This window comes from Coenobita brevimanus, chromosome 103 (genome assembly GCF_032717465.1).
Source record: "Coenobita brevimanus isolate Jiangsu-jjx chromosome 103, ASM3271746v2, whole genome shotgun sequence".
NCBI lineage: Eukaryota > Metazoa > Arthropoda > Malacostraca > Decapoda > Coenobitidae > Coenobita > Coenobita brevimanus.
This window is the reverse complement of record NC_137056.1, coordinates 37,796,047-37,815,986: the sequence shown is the minus strand read 5'-3', so window position 1 is coordinate 37,815,986 and position 19,940 is coordinate 37,796,047. Positions and strand designations below refer to the sequence as shown.

Genomic DNA, 19,940 nt, shown 5'->3' with positions numbered 1-19,940 from the left:
CCTGGCTCACCCATATTGCTCTTCTCGCACCGGCCATCTCAGAGTGAGGATCTTGCTTAAGCTCACCCACCACGCATTGTGTTGCACCACCAACATTGAACAAGCTGCTATCGTAGTGCATCATAACTGTGTTCAAGCAGTGCCGTGAGTAAAGCAGTGATACTAATTATGTGTGGAGTGCGATATTGTGTGATTTTTGGCCCAAATTAGTGTGATAATGTCTGGTAAGGGTGCTGCACATGGTGGGACTAGTGGTGGTGCTAGTGGAGGCCCTATTCATGGTTGTAAGCGGCCTGCTAATGGTGGTGATGGTGATGTTCCCATGAAGTGTGTGCGTAAGACTGTGTCACTAGAGGTGCAATTGGAAATTCTTAAGCACCACGACATAGGCGAAGGTGCGCGTGCTATCGCATCAGCCCTCCACGTGGCCCAGTTGGCTGTCTTCACCATCGTCAAGAAGGAGGCCATTAAGACTGCTGCTGGAGAGGTTGCAACCTTATCTGCCTCCTGTATCACCCGACAGCCAGAGCCTGTGATGGAGGAGGTGGAGCGGATGCTGTGCACATGGGTGGAGGATAAGAACCGGTGCAAGGCATCCATGAGCCAGGCAATTATATGCATATCCTTTGACTAACGCAAGAAAGCCTTGGTTTAATCACGCTTGTTCTAATGCTGTCCGCAACAAGGAGAAGGCCTACAAAAGGTACCGGAGCCAACCCACCCCTGAATCACATCGTCTTTACGTTTCTGCCCGGAATCGTGCTAAGTCTGTTCTTCGCTCTGCTAAAAATAATTTCATCCATACTAAATGCTCTCAACTCTCCAACTCGAATTCTTCCCGCTCATTCTGGCACCTTGCCAAAAATCTTTCTAACAACTTTACCTCATCATCCTTCCCTCCTCTTTTCTACTCTGATGGTTCTGTAGCTATTTCTTCTACTGATAAAGCAGATCTCTTCGCACAGACTTTCTCCTCCAATTCCACCTTAGACGATTCCGGTGTTGTTCCTCCATCACTTCCCCCCTCTGACTTCCTCATGGCTGACATTAAAATTTCTTCAGTTGATGTATTTTCTGCCATCACTGGCCTCAGTACTAACAAGGCATATGGGCCTGATGGGGTCCCTCCTGTTGTTCTCAAGAACTGTGCTTCTGTGCTTACACCCTGCCTAGGCAAACTCTTTCGCCTTTGTCTGTCAACTTGTACCTTTCCTTCTTGCTGGAAGTTTGCTCTCATTCAGCCAGTCCCAAAGAAGGGTGACCACTCCCAACCCTCCAACTATCGTCCAATTGCTTTAACGTCCTGTATTTCAAAAGTTTTCGAGTCAATTCTTAATAGAAAAATTTTAAGGCATCTTTCCTATCACAACCTTCTTTCCGATCGTCAGTATGGGTTCCGTCAGGGACGCTCCACTGGCGATCTTCTCACCTACCTTTCAGACTCCTGGTCATCCTCCTTTCGGGACTTTGGCGAAAGCTTTGCCATTGCACTTGACATCTCAAAGGCTTTCGATCGAGTCTGGCATAAATTTTTAATTTCCAAACTGCCCTCCTATGGTTTCTATCCTTCTATCTGTGCCTTCATCGCTAGTTTCCTTTCTGGTCGTTCTATAGCCGCTGTTGTAGACGGCCATCGTTCTTCTCCTAGATCTATCAACAGTGGTGTTCCTCAGGGCTCTGTCCTATCACCAACTCTCTTCCTTTTATTCATCAATGATCTTCTAAGCTGTACATCTAACCCTATCCACTCATACGCTGATGACTCCACCCTTCACCTTTCCATTCGGTTCCCGCAATGCCCATCTCAACAGTTACTTCAACAAACAAGGGATGAGGCTATGGCACACCTAATGTCTGACTTGGCTCGTATCTCTGACTGGGGTAAAAATAATACGGTTGTCTTTAATGCATCTAAGACTCAGTTCTTACACCTATCAACCCGACAAAATCTTCCACAGGTATACCCACTAATGTTTAATAATATTCAGCTTAATCCTGCATCATCCTTGAACATGCTTGGGGTTTCATTTACTCAGGACTTATCTTGGAAAAATCATATTACATCTCTTGTAAAATCTGCTTCCAAGAGATTGGGTGTGCTAAGCCGACTCCGCTCTTTCTTTACCCCTGCACAATTGTTGACTCTATACAGGGGTTTTATCCGCCCCTGTGTGGAGTATAACTCTCATGTGTGGGGAGGCTCCCCACATACAGCTCTTCTCAATAGGGTGGAGTCAAAGGCTTTTCGTCTCATTAACTCTCCTCCTCTTACTGACTCCCTTCAACCTCTGTCTCTTCTCCGCTCTGTTGCATCTTTATCTCTTTTCTATCGCTACGTTAATGGTCACTGCTCCTCTGAACTGTCTGCTTGCATTCCTCCACCTCTACGACGGGCGTGTAGCACCCGTCTGGCAGCAAACTCTCATCCCTTTTCTGTCCAACTCTCTAATGCAAGAGTTAACCGTTACTCCCAGTCTTTCATTTATGCAACAGGTCAGCGCTGGAACTGTCTCCCTCTGTCTGTATTTCCTGCTTCCTATGATCTCCAGTCTTTCAAACGCAGTGTGTCCATGCATCTCAAAATGATCGGATCTTGAATTTGGCTCTCTATTGTATTTTGTTTTTCTCTTAGAGGGAACTGTTACTGCGGGCTCATGGCCTTTGGTTCCTTCTTCCTCGCATAAAAAAAAAAAAAAAAAAAACTAAGGCTTTCTCGCTATGAGACGAAATAAAGGTCAGGCATTATCTGGATGAAAGTGAGACCTTTAAGGCAAGCCATGGCTGGTCTGATCAGTTCAAGAGGTGAGTAAACCTCCACCATGTGAAGATGTACGGTGAGGCGGCGAGTGCAGATACGGTGGCGGTGGCAGCATTTCCTGATTAACTGAAACACGTAATCGAGGAGGGTGGCTACAGTGCGAAGCAGGTCTTGAATTCTGATGAGACTGGGCTCTTTTGGAAGAGAATGTCCTCCAAGACATATCTTGCAACAGAGAAAAGGTCTATGCCAGGGGTCAAGCCCTTGAAGGACCAGCTGACACTGCTGCTGAGGGGACAACGCCGAAGGCGACAAAAAAGTTGAAGCTGTTCCTTGTCTACCACTCCAAGAACCCCAGGGCTCTGGTGGGGTATGTTAAAGAGAACCTTGGAGTTATCTGGAAATTGTACAAAAAGGCCAGGCTGACTTCAGATATCTGTTTGTCATATTTCCACTCGTACCTCTCTTGTGTGCTGAAGAGGTATGCCTCGTGTGAAAATTTTGCAAGCAGATTTCTCATGGTGGTGGACAACGCATCATGCCACCCTCCCGCGATGAAGGAATGGACCAGCATTATTGAGGTGGTGTTCCTGCCCCCCAACACGAAGTCCTTGTTGCAGTCGATGGATCAAGGGGTGATCACTGCCTTTAAGGCTTACTACCTCCACAGCACGGTGCAGCAGTAGGTAAGGGCCTGTGACAGTGATGACAGGACAACAGTGCAGCAATTTTGCAAGGGCTATAACACACACGACGCCCTAGAGAATATCACTGCAGCGTGGAGTGAGGTTAGCCAGGCGACAATGAACGGTGTGTGGCGGAAGCTGTGGCAACAATGCGTGCACTCCTTCACTGGCTTCCCTGAGGGCGTGCAAGCTCTGCCTGTCCGGTGTGTGCGGCAGGACTAGTCGAATTGTCGCATGATGTGGGGTTCGGGGAGGTCAATGAGGATTACGTGGAGGAGGTTCTTGAGAGCCACAGGGAAGAGCTCAGCAATGAGGAGCTCCTCAATATGGAGATCCAGCAGGTGCACCAGGAGGCAGAGGAGGAGGAGGTCGTGCCTGAGGTCCGAGCTCTGAATATCAAAATCTTAAATGAGATGCTAATGAAGCTGGATGAGATTATTGACCTTATGCGGATACACGACCCTCTCCCAGTACGAAGCAGGGACACAGCTAATCTGGTCGAGGAGGGGATGAAAGTCTACAGGAAAATGCTGGAGGAGAAGAGGGTGGCCAGGCAGACTATGATCACAGCCTTCTTCAAGCAGACCCCCACCACACCTGCAAGTCACACAGGTCCACCCAGCCCTTGACGAGCAGAGCATCTCCTCAGCCTTCAACCAGCAGAGCATCTCCTCAGCCTTCAACCAGCAGAGCATCTCCCCAACCTTCAACCAGCAGAGCATCTCCCCAGATTTCAACCAGCAGAGCATCTCCCCAACCTTCAACCAGCAGAGCATCTCCCCAGATTTCAACCAGCAGAGCATCTCCCCAACCTTCAACTAGCAGAGAAACACCAAGGGACACCTCCCGCTGAGGCCGTGCTTGGCCCATTGTGCTGGACCTGACCTCCAGCCGATCCCTGTCTCCCGTGTCACCTGTGTCTCCACAAAGGCACTCTGCCACTCCATCGCTGCCTTCCTCGTCCCAGCCTCCATCTCCCACACCACCTCAGCCACTGTCCCTGTCTCCCTCGCCACGACATGAGCCACTGCAGCTGACTCCATCACTACCTCATCATTCATTGCAGCAGTCTCCCTCGCCACTTCACCAGTCATCACAGCTGTCTCCCTCGCCACTTCACCAGTCATCACAGCTGTCTCCCTCACCACCTCCTTTGTCATCACATCACATTCCATTGCCACCCCCAGAGCCATCGCATCGCACCTCATCACCACTGCCTGAACCATTGCATCACACCCCATCACCTCCGCCTGAGTCATCGCATCGCACTCCATTGCTTCCACCTGAGTCATCGCATTGCACTCCATCGCCACCCCCATCTGACCCACCCCTGCAGATGGGGTTTGAGGGCTTTGAGGATGATGATTGAGTGTTAGGGAGCACCACGTGTCCCCTAGCCTCGGGAGGGATAGTAAGGATGATGACCAGGACCGGACATGGACTTAAAAAAAGTATGTGATGTGTTTGATATTTTCTAACCTATTCCTTACGATTTTCAGGCTTTATTTGTTGCTTTGAGTTATTTGCCAGTTGTAGGCTTAGGTTAGCTTCCCTGACAGCTGTTAGGTCATGTAGATTGCCTTTAAACCTGTTTTTGGGCTCATCTTGGTGGGTTTTGGACTTGGTTTGGGGGGAAACTCAAGGCTGGTAAATGGTTCACATTGAAATACATGTTAAAAGTACCCTGATATACAATACCCTGCCGAATGATGGGGTTTTACCAATCAATTACTAAACCGGGGTATGCCTGTATATATATTTTTGTCATTACACATAAATCAACAAGCCTTACTTGCCTTGTGCATCTGAAAAACCTATCTTCTAAAATTTCATGTACTTGTATTTACTGTACTGTACTATACTACACTATATAAATTACCTTATTACATCTTCTGATTGCTGCATTAGAGTCCAATCCTTCATATATGCAAGTTTTCTAGCTATTTGCAGCTTCAATTATTCATGAGTTGGCATACCATCTTAGAATATGATTTTGGCAAGCAGATTCTAACATCTTATAATACTTAGGGGCATTGCAATGGGTTTTGAGGCAATTACATAGCAAAATTACAACACCAGGAGTCACGTGGGAGCCAATTATTCATGGATTTTCACCATTTGTAGGCAAGTCTGTAATGTATCCCCCATGAATGAGGAGGGCCAACTGTTCTCTGGCTATGAAGAAATTCAGATAGTTGGAAAATCATTATCTTGGAAGACGAGAACTGCCACAGTCATTGACCTGTCTAACAATTCTTTCTGATAATTCTAGGGACTATCCTGAGACTGGTATTGATGAGGACATGGAAAGAAAGCCCAAGGTCACAGCACAGCTCAGTCAAACTCTTGGCGATGATCCAGCAAACTACGTGGCCAAGGTGAGATCTGCTAAGATTACAATAGACACAAAGTCTTTGTCATCACACTGATGAGACAATTCTAGTTTAAACTTTTCAGAAATATTAGCTCAGTCTACCATGGTAGCTCTGGAGACATATTTTTCAACATGTGTATAAATCCATCCATGAACCCAATTTACCATGTTCATATGGGATGGGAAAACTCAGAGTAAACCTCAGTTATCTGAATGAGCCATAAGAGAAGGAAGCCTCAGGTACAATCTTCATCCCCACTCTGTGTGTTGTTGTAGTTAAGAGGTTGTTAACAAGAGGGCATGGTGTACCTGTACTGTAGGTCAAGACAACATCCCTATGCCACTTCATAAAGGCAGGGTTTCTTATTGCCAGTATGAGTCTTTTCAGTTGCCTTTCATAATAGAGAATGTATATGTCCTTTTCCCAGAGTATGTGTGGGCAAGTACAAAATTATTGAATAGATGTGGGACCATCAGGGCCACTATATGGGGTTTTTGCTAAACTCCGTGGGAGGTACTGTACCTGGCATCTAGAAAAATTTAGGGAGTGACTGATGAACATGGCTACTCTGAGAGATGTTCCAGCATCTAAAAATCAGGTTCTTCACATTGCTGAAAAATGGGAAAGCAACTGGGGTTGACAAAGTGTATGCACAGACGATTAAGTGTAGTGTGGAAAGTGGAATGAAGTGCTTGTTGGAGATATGTAAGAAGGCATGGATGAGTGAAACCATGCCAGTAGAGTGGAAAAAGACAGTGATTGTACCCCTGTAAAGAAATAAAGGTGAGCAAAGTGAGTGCAAGAATTATTGTGGCATTAGTCTATTGAGTGTTGTAGGGAAGATATATGGAAGCATTACTACAGAGAAAGTAAGAGAGATATCAGAAGTCCAACTGAGTGATGAACAGGATAGCATTAGGAGTGGCAGAGGATGTGTGAATCAAATATCTGCAGTGAGACAGATAGCAGAGAAGGAGTGTGAGAAGGACAATAAGGTGTTTATGGCATTTATGGATCTGGAAAAAGCATACGACAAAGTAGACAGGGAAGGACTGTGGAAGGTTTTGCACATGTACAGTGTAGATGGTAAGCTGCTAGGTGCCATCAAGAGTTTTTGTGATGGTAGTGAGACATGTGTAAGGATAAATGGACATCTAAATGAATGGTTCATGATGAAAGTAGGCATGCAAGAAGGTTGCGTGATGTCCCTGTGGTTGTTCAATATATATACACAGTACATATATACAGTATATATATATATATATACACAGTATATGGATGGGGTGGTGAGAGAAGTCAAAACATGAATAATGGAGAGATGGAAGGTGTTAGTAATGAATGGTGATGGATGGAATATACTGTGTGTATATATATATATATATATATATATATATATATGGATGAGGTGGTGAGAGAAGTCAAAACATGAATAATGGAGAGATGGAAGGCATTAGTAATGAATGGTGATGGATGGAATATCTCAAATTTGTTGTATGTTGATGAAGCAGTGTTACTTGCAGATACTGAGCAAGAGCTTAGTAGACTAGTGCAGAGTTTTGTAGACGTCTGTGAGTGTCGTGCCTTGAGAGTAAGTGTAGAAAAGAGTAAAGTGATGGTTACTGAGAGAGAAGGTGACTCCCAGTGTGATGTTACAGTCAATGGAGGGAGACTAGAATTGATGGGAAAGTTCAAATACCTGGGTACAGTGAAAGAAAAGAGAGGAAAATGTGCAAAAAAAAAAAGTGGAAAGTAGTGTGACACAAGGAAGGAAAGTTGCTGGTGCTATGAAGGCCTTGATAAGAAACAGAGGCTTGAGTGTTGCAGCTGTGCGAGACTTACTTCAAGAAACAAACGGATGTGACACTATAATGTGGCATGAAAACAAAAAGTTAGGAGTTAGAGCAGTGGGGAAGAGACTGCTGAGGTATGTATGTGGAGTACAGAGACTGGGTAGGATACAGAATAATGTGATATGTGTAAGATGCAGAGTGGGGAAGTCTGTGGACAACAGGATCGAGGAGATTGTACTAAGATGGTATGGTCATGTGGAGAGAATGGATACCAATACAGTGGTGAAAGAGGTATATCTGAGTGAATTTGAAGGAGGAAGGAGGCAAGGTAGGCCAAGGAGATGTTGGAGGGATATGGTGTATGAGTGTGAGGAAGAGAGGTATGGAAGTCGGTGAGGCTAAGGGACTGACAAAAGATCATGCTGGCTGGATGAATGTCGTGAGAAGTGCATGATCAGAGATTTGGCACCCATTTTTAACACAACAGCATTTGGATTAACTCTATCAGATACATTTATGGGAAGCTGCAGAATGTGGTGAAAGTTTTTGGCGTATTACATAGAGCCAGGATTCTGGGGGCTTGAATGATGAGTGAATGGAAGTGTGGCCTATTGGACTGGGCAAAGGAGGTCCACATGATGATGATGATATACAGTATATATATTCATATATATATATATATATATATATATATATATATATATATATATATATATATATATGAATATATATATATATATATATATATATATATATATATATATATATATGAATATATATATATATATATATATATATACAGTCAACCCTTGGCTATCACGAGTAATTGGTACCCTAGGCGACCTGCCATAGCCAAAATCGCGATAGCCATACTTAAGAACTAATGGGAAAAATTCTAATTGGTTCCCCGACCTCCAACTTTACCCCAACCTTACCCTATTTTCACATCTCCTTCACTAAAATACCTGGGATTACAAACCAATGCTGCAAATTAACAACAGTACAGTAGATAAAGGTTATAAATAAAACAGAATTAACATTTTTGGAGAGGATGAGGGGCTTGGGTGGGTTGAAGGGGTTCCGAGGCTGGGGTGGAGTATTACTGGCCACCCCTCCGACGTTCTATCTCGTCTAGGAATTGATCAGCTTCATCAGGAGTCTGGAAGGGACCCTGAGCATAAGGCAGGTTCTTCCTCTTCCTCACTTGCCGTCTTGGGTTAGCCGCGTTACGTGCACCAATGGTAGGAGGGTTGGATGGGGTATTGGTGGCCATTGTGGTTGAACAATAGGTCTTCACGGCTATAGCTGCTGTCGACTGGTAACGCTGACTCTCTCTGAATCTTGGCAGGAAGGATGGGTAGCTGTAACCATGTCTTGGGCCAATCAGCGCTCGGGTAGCCTGTGACGTCGCGTCAATCACGGCGCGAATATACGCATGGGCGGAGCCCACGCGATTTGAATGTTTCTGGCCGACCATCGTCCGCGATAGCAGTATTTGAGGTCGCGATAAAGGTAATCATGTTGCATTTCACCTGTCCATGATAGCCATGAAACGCGATAGCAAAACCCGTGATAGCCAAGGGTTGACTGTATATATATATATATATATATATATATATATATATATCTATTGCCAGACACATTAATCCCATATGAGGTGGCCACAAACAAATAGCCTCCACATCGCCCTGTCCCCCGCCATTTCACTTCCCTGCTCCCAGCTCACACCCCCCTTCCTCATTTACCTCTCCACTCCATCCCTTCTCATCCTTGGCCTCCCCCTCCCTCTCTCCCTCTCCCTCTCCACCTCACTCACATACACTCTTCTCGTCAGTCTGTCACTCTCCATCCTCTCCACATGGCCAAACCACCTCAGTGTGTTTCTCCTAACGTTTTCTATCACATCCACATCCACACCACAACGCTGCTTCACATCCACATTTGTCAGTCAGTCTCCCCATGTGACTCCACATGCTCCTCTTAAATAACTCATTTCCACTGCTATCACTCTTGACTTGTGTCCCTCCAACAACATCCAAGCTTCACTTCCATATGTTAGAGTTGGTATCACAATATTGTCATGTATTAACTTTTTCACTTCCATGCTCACTTCCCTGTTTCTTAACACTGCTTTCAAGGAACCAGCAACCTTTCTTCCCTGTTGTACCCTTTCAAGCACTTCACCCTCCAAACTTCCATCCATACTCATCACACTTAAACATACTCACATTTTCCATTTCCTCCCCATCCAACCTTACGGTACATTCAATGACTTCACTTCTCTCAAAGACCATAACTTTACTCTTCACAAAATTCACCTTTAAATTCCATTTCATACACACTTTCCCAAACTCATCCACCAAGCCTTTCAGCTCCTCGTCATCTTCACTTAACAACACATTATCATCTGAAAACAACAGTACAGGGAGTTTCCAAACACTGCCCTCTCTCATTAGGGCCACTCCAGCATCCACTGCCCTACCTTGTATCTCTTTTATAACCCCATCCATATACAGATTGAACAACCATGGAGACATGACACATCCCTGTTTCAACCCAAACTTCAAATAGAAAAATTCACTCAGTTCACAATCTACATGCATGGCAGCCTTAGCCCCCTCATACATACTCTTCACTGCATTCAGCAACTCTCCACCTACACCATATATTCTTAATACTTTCCACAATCCTTGTCTATCCACCCTGTCAAATCCATGAAGGCTGCATACGACTTCTTTTCCTTCTCTAGAAACTTTTCCATTAAAGATCTAAGAATGAATATCTGATCTACACAACCTCTTCCCTTCCTAAAGCCTCCCTGTTCATTTCCAACTAAATCCTCTGTTATTTCCCTAACTCTGTCAATAAGTATCTTACCATATACTTTTCCTATTACACTAAGAAGACAAATGCCCCTATGATTACCACACACTTCTTTTTCCCCTTTTCCTTTATACAGGGGAATAATTATACCTGACTTCCAATCCTCCAGGACTCTACCTTCCTCCCAGGCCAACCTGCACATCTTCCACATCCATTCTACTACTATCTCTCCCCCCTGCTTCAGCATTTCACCACACACTTCATCAATTCCTGGGGCTTTCCCCATTTTGACTTTCTTCATTGCTTCTACAACTTCCATCCTACTGATTCCTTTCCTCTCTTCTCACATCCCTCCTTCTCCCAACCATTTCCCAGCCACTTATACTTGCATTACTTTCATTCTCTATGTTCAACAAGTCATTAAAGTGTTCTCTCCATCTGCTCACTTTTTCTCCCTTCTCCATTAGTAATCTACCGTTTTTATCTTTCACTCCCCGACTGACATCACTGCCACCCTGTCTAACTCTCTTTACCTCTTTCCAGAACATTTTCTTACACTCCCCCCACTTTACACTCAAATTCCTTCCAAATTCCTCATCCACCCTTCTCTTACTCTCTCTCAGTAACCTTTTCATCTCTCACTTCTTCTCCACATATAACTATCTCTTCCATCTCTCAGCTTCTTCCACACCCCTATTTCTCATCCACTCACTATATGCTTTCTTCTCTTGTGCCATAGCCTCTTTAATCTCTTCATTCCTCCATGCTGTTCCTTGAGCCCCCTTTTGTCTTCTCTTCACCCCACACACCACTTCACATGATGCACAGATTTCTTCTGTAAATATCCTGCACACACCTTCCACATCCTCCATCTGGTCCAATCTATATTTACTCAGTTGCTCCTCCACTTCTCTCTTATACTCTGCCTTTTTCTCATGCTCTTGTCATCTTTCCATTCTCCTTGCGCCTACTCTTTCCTCCCGTCCTTCCTTTCTTCTATTTCTCCATTTTGCTTGGACCTTAATTTTGACTATCACCAAGCGGTGGTCAGAAAGTCCACTCCCCCAACCTCTATATCCTCATGCATATATTATACACCTTCGCATCATTTCATCCACATACACATAATCAATCACTGCCTTTCTTTCATTCAGTTCACCACCCACCCATCTCATCACTTGCCATGTATACCTGTGGATCATTTTGTGCCTGAAGAGGGTATTGGCTATCACCAACCCCCTCCCAGCACAAATGTCTACTAAAGCACTGCCATTCTCATCTATTTCAGCAAGCACATCCCACACACCAACTACTCCATCCACCTTCACATTCCCTACTTTACCATTCATATCACCAATCAAAAACACTCTCTCTTTCCTTTCAAAGTTCTCCATGCACACTTCCACATTTGTCCAGAACTCTTCTCTCACTCTGCGTACACGATCTTGCATGGGTGCATACACGCACACAATCGCCCACATTTGTATTCCAACTTTCAATCTTACCCACACAATCCATGAGCCAATTGACTCATATTCTCTTATATTCTCCTTCCATCTGTTACTCACAGCAATACACACTCCTTCTTTTACCCTCTCATTCTCACCTACTTCCACACTTATACCCCATCCATACTCCCATTCTCTCACACTCACCCCTCCATTTAGTTTCAGTTAATCCACATACATCCACTTTTGCACCCTCAAGTACCTGGACAACCCCCCTGGGGGTAGGGGGGTTTCAAGAATACTCCCCCAGTATCCCTGCTTGTCGTACGAGGCAACTAAAAGGGTTGGTGGTGGGTTAGTGCCCCACCCCGTAAAAAGAACTAAATAAAAAAGCAAACAAAGCGCCTCGGACCCGGACGGACCATACGTTGACGACTAAGGAACGGACGAAGGATATTCTTAGGGTGGGAACGTGGAATGTGAGAAGAGTGAATGATGAAGTGAAAGAGAGAGAGATTGTTCAGGTGCTTGAGGATGCAAAAGTGGATATATGTGGATTGACTGAAACTAAATGGAAAGGTGAAAGCGTGAGAGAATGGGAATATGGTTTAGGTATATGTGCGGGAGTCAGTGAGAATGAAAGGGCAAGAGAGGGAGTATGTCTGATGATAAGCAAGAAGTCTATCTATCTATCTATCTATATACCTAGGCTGCTTCCCCCAAGGAAAGGGAGGTAGCCGAGACAGGACGACTCACTCTCCATTTACTCATCCATTCAAACACATTCATTCGCATCTTAGCCCCAAAGGGGAGAACGGACAGATCCTCACCGCATCACACCGCACAAGGGTCAACTGCGCAATGCAATCAGTGACATCCACAGCAGGGCCCGACAGCAGAACTGGTTTACCCCTGCCACATCATAACAGACCCATCCCCTTACCCGCACCTGACCTGACTAGCTGATCAGACCAAATGCGGGAGAATATCCCCTCAGGGCTGCGTCATCACTTATTCATTCACAATTTCTCTCCATTTATTTCTGTCACGCACAGCCACTCTTCCTTGCTCAACAGACATCCCTCTCGCATCCAGCACTCTCTTCACACTGTCCATCCATCCTATTCGTGGTCTTCCTCTCAGTCTTACACCTCTCACATCAGATCTAGTTATCTTTTTCACCAATCGCTCATTATCCATTCTCTCCATATGCCCAAACCATTGCAACACCCTCTGCTCAACTCTACCAGCCATCTCCTGAACAACTCCAGTTCTCCTTCGCACTTCATCATTTCGCACTCGATCCATACGCGTCACTCCACACGTACTCCTCAGACATCTCATCTCCATTACATTCAAACTTTTCCTCTCTGGAAGGAGAATATAAGAGAGCATGGAACAGTGGGTGCAAGGATTGTATGGGTGAGGATGAAAGTAGGTATACAAGCGTGGGCGATTGTATGTGTGTATGCCCCGACAGAGGATCAAGTGGCAAGAGTGAAAGATGAGTTTTGGGCGAGTGTAGAAGCGTGTATGGACAAATTTGAGAGGAGCGAGAGAGTGCTGTTGATTGGAGACATAAATGGCAAAGTTGGGAATGTACAAGTGGATGGAGTGGTTGGTCAGTGGGGTGTGCCAGCTGACGTAGATGGGAATGGAAGTGCTTTGGTGGACATCTGTGCTTGTAAGGGGTTGGCAATAGCCAACACCTACTTTCGGCATAAGATGATCCACCGGTATACATGAGAGTAATGAGGAGGATGGATGGTGAACTTGTTGAACGAAAGGCAATGATAGACTACGTGTGTGTGGTTAAGCGAATGAAAAGACAAGTGTTGGATGCAAGAGTGTGGAGAGGGTGGGGGAATGGAGTCTCGGACCATCACTTAGTGATGGCCAAGGTAGAGCTGCAAAGAAAGTGGTTGAGGAGATGAAGGGGAAGACAGGAGGAAGCAACTCCTGTGAGAAGAGTGGAGAAATTGCAAGATAGTGAGAAAATGACAGAGTATAAGAACATAGTGGAAGAAAGACTGGGAAGGTATGAGCTAGAGCAGATGGAAGGGGTGGAAGACGTATGTAAGATATTCACGGAAGAGATAGGCGCAGCGTGTGAGGCGGTTTGTGGAGTGAGGAGGAGATGCAAGGGTGTGCAAGGGACAGCATGGTGGAATGATGAGGTGAAACGAGCTGAGGAACAAAAGAAGAAGGCATATAGTGAGTGGTTAGAAAGTAGAGGTAGGGGAGAAGATGAGAGAGAGAAGAGAGAGGTATATGTGAGCAGGAGAAGGGAGGTTAAGAGACTGGTGAAGGAGAGTAAAAAGAAAGTGCATGAAGAGTTTGGGAGGAATCTGAGTGTGAAATGGAGGGAGAGTAAGAAATTGTTTTGGAAGGAGGTAAAGAAAGTAAGGCAGTGTGAAAGGGGAAATAGTAGGGGAGTGAAAGATAGGAATAATAGATTGTTGGTGGAGAAGAGAGAGAAACTGAGGAGATGGAAGGAGCACTTTGAGGATTTGTTGAATGTGGAGAGTGAGAGCAGTGCGAGTATAAGTGGTTGGGGAATGGCTGGGAGAAGAAGAGATGAGAGGAGGGAGGAAGAGATCAGTAGGGCGGAAGTAGTGGAAGCGATGAAGAATATTAAGTTGGGAAAGGCCCCAGGAATTGATGGAGTGTGTGGTGAAATGCTTAGGTATGGGGGTGAGATTGTTGTGGAGTGGATATGGAAGTTGTGTAGATTGGCTTGGGAAGAGGGAAGGGTTCCAGAGGACTGGAAATCAGGTATAATTGTTCCTTTATACAAAGGAAAAGGAGAGAGAGAAGTATTTGGTAACCATAGGGGTATTTGCCTACTTAGTGTGACTGGTAAAATATATGGTAGAATACTCATTGATAGGGTTAGGCATATGACAGAGGAGCTAGTTGGAGAAGAACAAGGGGGATTTAGGAAGGGAAAAGGGTGTGTAGATCAGATATTTGTTCTAAGATGTTTAGTGGAGAAGTATCTAGAGAAGGGAAGGAAAGTGTATGCTGCCTTCATGGACTTGGAGAAAGCTTATGACAGAATAGATAGGCAAGGTATGTGGAAGGTATTAAGAATATATGGAGTGGAGGGGAAATTGTTGAGTGCTGTGAAGAGTATGTACGAAGGAGCTAGGGCTACGGTGCGAGTGGATGGTGAGTTGAATGAGTTCTTTGATCTCAATGTCGGACTGAAACAGGGTTGTGTGATGTCTCCATGGCTGTTTAATATATACATGGATGGGGTTGTAAAGGAGGTGCAGGGTAGGGCAGTGGATGTGGGGGTGGCTTTAATGAATGAGGGTGAGATTTGGAAGCTTCCAGTGTTGCTGTTTGCTGATGATACAGTACTGTTGAGTGAAGATGAATGGGAGTTGCAAGGTTTAGTGAATGAATTTGGGACAGTGTGTAGGAGGAGGAATCTGAAAGTTAATGTAAACAAAAGTAAAGTTATGGTGTTTGAGAGGAATAAAGTCACAGAGTGTGCAGTGAGGTTGGATGGTGAGGATATGGAAAATGTGAGTGCATTCAAGTACTTGGGTAGTGTGATGAGTAAGGATGGAACTTTGGGGGATGAAGTGCGTGAAAGGGTACAGCAGGGAAGGAAGGTTGTTGGTACACTGAAAGCAGTGATGAGAAATAGGGAGGTGAGTATGGAAGTTAAGAAGTCACTGCATGATAGTATTGTGATCCCTACCCTGACGTATGGAAGCGAGGCATGGACCTTGCAAGAGGGGAACAAATCAAGAGTGAGAGCAGTGGAAATGAGTTACTTGAGAAGAGCATGTGGAGTGACGGGGAGGGACAGGTTGATGAATGAAGAAGTGAAGGAACGCTGTGGGGTGGATGTGGATGTGGTTGAGAAGATTAGGAGAAATACACTGAGGTGGTTTGGACATGTGAAGAGAATGGAGAATGAGAGACTGACTAAGAGGGTGTATGTAGGTGAGGTGGAGGGAGGGAGAGGGAGAGGTAGACTGAGGATGAGGTGGAGGGATGGAGTTGAGAGGTATATGAGGGAGGGGGGGGTGAGTTGGGGGGAGGGTAGTCAAATGGTGGGTGACAGAGCGACTTGGAGGCGTTTTGTCTGTGGCCACCCTTTGCGGGATTAGGGCGTCGGGCTATAGATAGATAGACATTCCACGTTGCCATCAGTATCATGTCCATTGTTCGGTCCTTGGTCGTCATCTTTTAATCTGTCCTGGTCCGAGGCTTCTTGTTCGTATTTTTAGTTAGTTGTCTTCGGAGGAGGGGCACTAACCCTCAGCCAACCCAGTTAGTGTCACGTAGGGAACACGTGTTGGTTGGTTATAAGGTTACCACCCAGCTTTGTAAATGGTTTCCTGGTTTACAGGAAATCATTTGGCTTGCCACTCATTGTAGAGCTACCCTGAAAAACAGAGTACCACTACACCAAGTACACCAAGTGGGTGGATGATGGGCGCCCCTACCTACCACTATATAGATATAGATATATATATACAGTATATATATATATATATATATATATATATATATATATATATATATATATATATATATATATAAGGATTGTGGTAGGTGAGGGCACTTACCATCCACTCACTTCATGTAGTGCTGCCCTCAGGTGTCTACCCTTTCCTAACCCCCATCCTTCTTTCCTTTCATCCTCTTCTGTCTTTCTATCCTTCATTCTTTCCTCGTCTTTCTGCCTACGGGTGACTTTACACTCCCTCTTCTGTCTTTCTTTCCTTTATTCTTTCCTCTTCCTTCTGCCTGTGGGTGACTCTACACTGAGTGACAAGCCAAATGGTTTCCTGTACACCAGGAAACCATTTACTACGCTGGATGGTAAACATATAACCAAATTTTGGCGCCTGGTGGTTTAGTGAGTAATTAAGGCATTCCAATCAGATTGTGCCAGTGAAGTTTTATATCCAAGGGGTGGTTGGGGTTTATTGCTCACGTAATGCCACTCAAGGATGAGTGAAGCTGGTCACCCTCATTTTAAATGTCAGGACCAGCTTTCCTAGCCCCAGGCTTCTATGCTCCTCGTGGGGCAATGTAGGATTGGATGATGAATGAATGAAATTATGTACAGATAAACAGATATACTACCTATCTATTGCCAGATGCCTCAGTTCCATACAGGGTGGCCACAAACAAATCGCCTCCATGTCGCCCTGTCCCCTGCCATTTCACTGCCCTGCTCCCAACTCACACCCCCCTCTCTCATATACCTCTCCACCCCATCCCTCCATCTCATCCTCGGCCTCCCCCTCCCTCTTCCCCCCCTCCACCTCACTCACATACACTCTCCTCATCAGTCTCTCACCCTCCATCCTCTCCACATGGCCAAACCACCTCAGTGTGTTCCTCCTAATGCTTCCTATCACATCCACATCCACACCACAATGCTCCTTTATATAGATATGCAATATCTATCTATCTACAGAAATATATATATATATATATATATATACAGTACCCTCGCGTCCAACACGCGTTAGTCCAGCACGATTCAGGTCCAGCACGGAGAGCAAATAATTAGTATTATTTAATACGATTTAATTACTCCAACATGAGTGTGTTGGCATAACACGCACAGAGCTCCGAGAAGTGGGCGAAATCCGCAGAGTTCAACTCTAGCACGATCACCCCCGATCCAACGCTGTCATACTGGACATTCCCATGATGATGATACCCAATGAAAACTTCTGATCAAGTAGCCTTCCCCGCCCGCTATCGTGACGTGATCGTGATGCCGCCCAATTAAAAATGCTTCTGGTGTCACGTGATGTTTTGTTTACATTTCTCCCGCCACAGCGCCACTCAGTCGCATAATTGCATTGGAAGGTGCTTTTCTCTTGCTGCATTTTCTGCCCTTGTTACTGCATTTTACCCTGCTCACGATGCCTATGAAGCCTTCTGAGAACCCCAAGAAGCGTCGGCACCTCCCTCACGCCACCAAGCTAGAAAGCATCAAGAGGAAGAAGAAAGGGGAGAGGAAAGTTAACATTGCCAAGGCCTACGACATGAATGAAGCCAACGTGAGGACCATAATAAAAAACCAAGACAAGATCCTGGCAGCCGAAGGCTATCACACGGCACTTCATACCAGGTTTGCCGAGGATACAATGGTAAATCGGAACGGTAACGTGGTAAAATTGCCGATGATACCACGGCCATTTGGAATTTATCTGGATGGATTCCTGCTGAGGATACGACTGGGAAAACAGTGTGACCAAAACCCAGGCGACTCGACAGAGAATGTATCGTACTACATCATTGAACATTTAGCCTGACACTGAATACATATTAATATTTTAGAATAAATATCAATCGTTTTGAAGCCCTTCTCATCGGCGTGCGTACCAGTTTATAAACAAAGTTGCTTCTCCTTATTCTCTACCGAGTCAGCAACAGCGATCACTTTCCACAGTCACGAGACGGGGCTCTGGCAACAGTGTGAGAAGCATGCCGTTTGCCGAGGATTACAGAGTGCTAGGACAGGCAGAAGTAGGACCTTCCATGGCTGTGGACGAAGAAAGTGATTCTGAGTGTGATTTCGAAGGATTTATGAGGGAGGTTGAGGAGGAGCAACAGCCATTACCCGCTAGTGACGCCAGCAGCCATCCTCCGGGGACCCAGTAGGATACCTACAGCCTTGAATACCACCTTCCATTCCCAGCAAGCCCACCAACACTATCCTAAAAGGTTAGTTATCATTCATAGCACAGTACCATTTAATATAATTACAATAGTACCAATATATGTATAGGTATATGGTAGGTATTTAGGGTGACTTTTCCTAGGGTTGCTGACATAATTCATTTTTCCCTATAAGCTCTGTTGTTAGTCCAACACGTTTTTGGTCTAACACGTGACCCATGCATGACAATATTACCGTGTTGGACGCGAGGGTACTGTATATAGAAATATATGTATATATAGAGAGATATATATATATATATATATATATACATTTAGAAATATATATATATATATATATATATATACATACATATATATACAGTAATCACTCTAATATCCGACGTAATAGAGCCATAGGTAGGTCCGGTTATTGGTTTTGTCCGGATATTGGGCCCCAGCTTATGGACTTGTACTTATGGACCTTAACTCGAGAAACACCTATACAACTCCCTCTGGACATGCATAGCACCTATTTAAGACCCAAATCACACCAATAAGGCACATAAATGACTGAAATAAATGCAAAAGAAACATAAAATGAGGGTTTAGAAGTAGGTTCATACATTAATAAATATTCTGGTACTTATGGACCCTAACCTAGCCTAACTCAGAAAAACACATTCCTACTGCACATGCATAGCTACTAACACCCTATTCACACCAATAAAGGATATTAAAGAGTGAAATGAGGCAAGTATAGTATGGAAAAAAGTACAGTATGAAACATTCTGGCTACTTACAGCAAGTCCCTGGCCACCTCGATGAATAACCGCCTCCTCTCGGACTCTGACAGTAAGAACGATTTCCTGAAGCACTTGCAGTACACTGTTCCTGAAGTCTTGCACTGAACTTAGTCAATAATACACAGAAGTCCGTTCTCTTCACAGTGTGCACTTTTGTCTAAATAATTCTCCATTGTAACTTACTAAGTGTTGCACTTTAACTTTTCCAATTCTTATAATTTTCCAAAGCCAAAACAAACAAGTATATTTACGTTAAATTTTTTTTCTATAGAGTCTTTTCTCCCACAACTTTAAATCCTTAACAAAACACACTGTTTTTTTCACTGCACAACACTAAAAATTCCCATGTGGTCTAGTGGAGAAGTTCTTGCTGTTTATTCACTGTCAGAGTCCGAGAGTATCACTGGCAGGCGACCTAGGGGTGCATCGCTGGGTTGTGGTGATGGCGTACTGACTGCAGAGGACTCTGAAGACAGCCGCAAACTCACGTCGAGCGGTGACTCCACCGTGGCTGACGTGCTGGGCTGTGGCTCGGTGCATGAGGGCCTGTCTTGGAGAGTCAACGGAGTGGAGCCAGGGCTGGGCACAGCAGGGGTCACGGGCCTGAAA

The 19,940-nt window shown here is 44.9% G+C and overlaps 1 protein-coding gene across 2 annotated transcripts in view; it reads left to right on the top strand.

Moving 5' to 3' along the window:
- Positions 1-19,940, top strand: part of LOC145415710 (calcium-dependent secretion activator-like) — a 495,031-nt gene that overhangs the window by 445,027 nt on the left and 30,064 nt on the right. For both annotated transcript variants that reach the window (XM_080284934.1, XM_080284935.1), the window contains one exon: positions 5,717-5,822. In XM_080284934.1, coding sequence (XP_080141060.1) covers positions 5,717-5,822 — 106 coding nt within the window. The remainder of the gene's footprint in view (positions 1-5,716; positions 5,823-19,940) is intronic.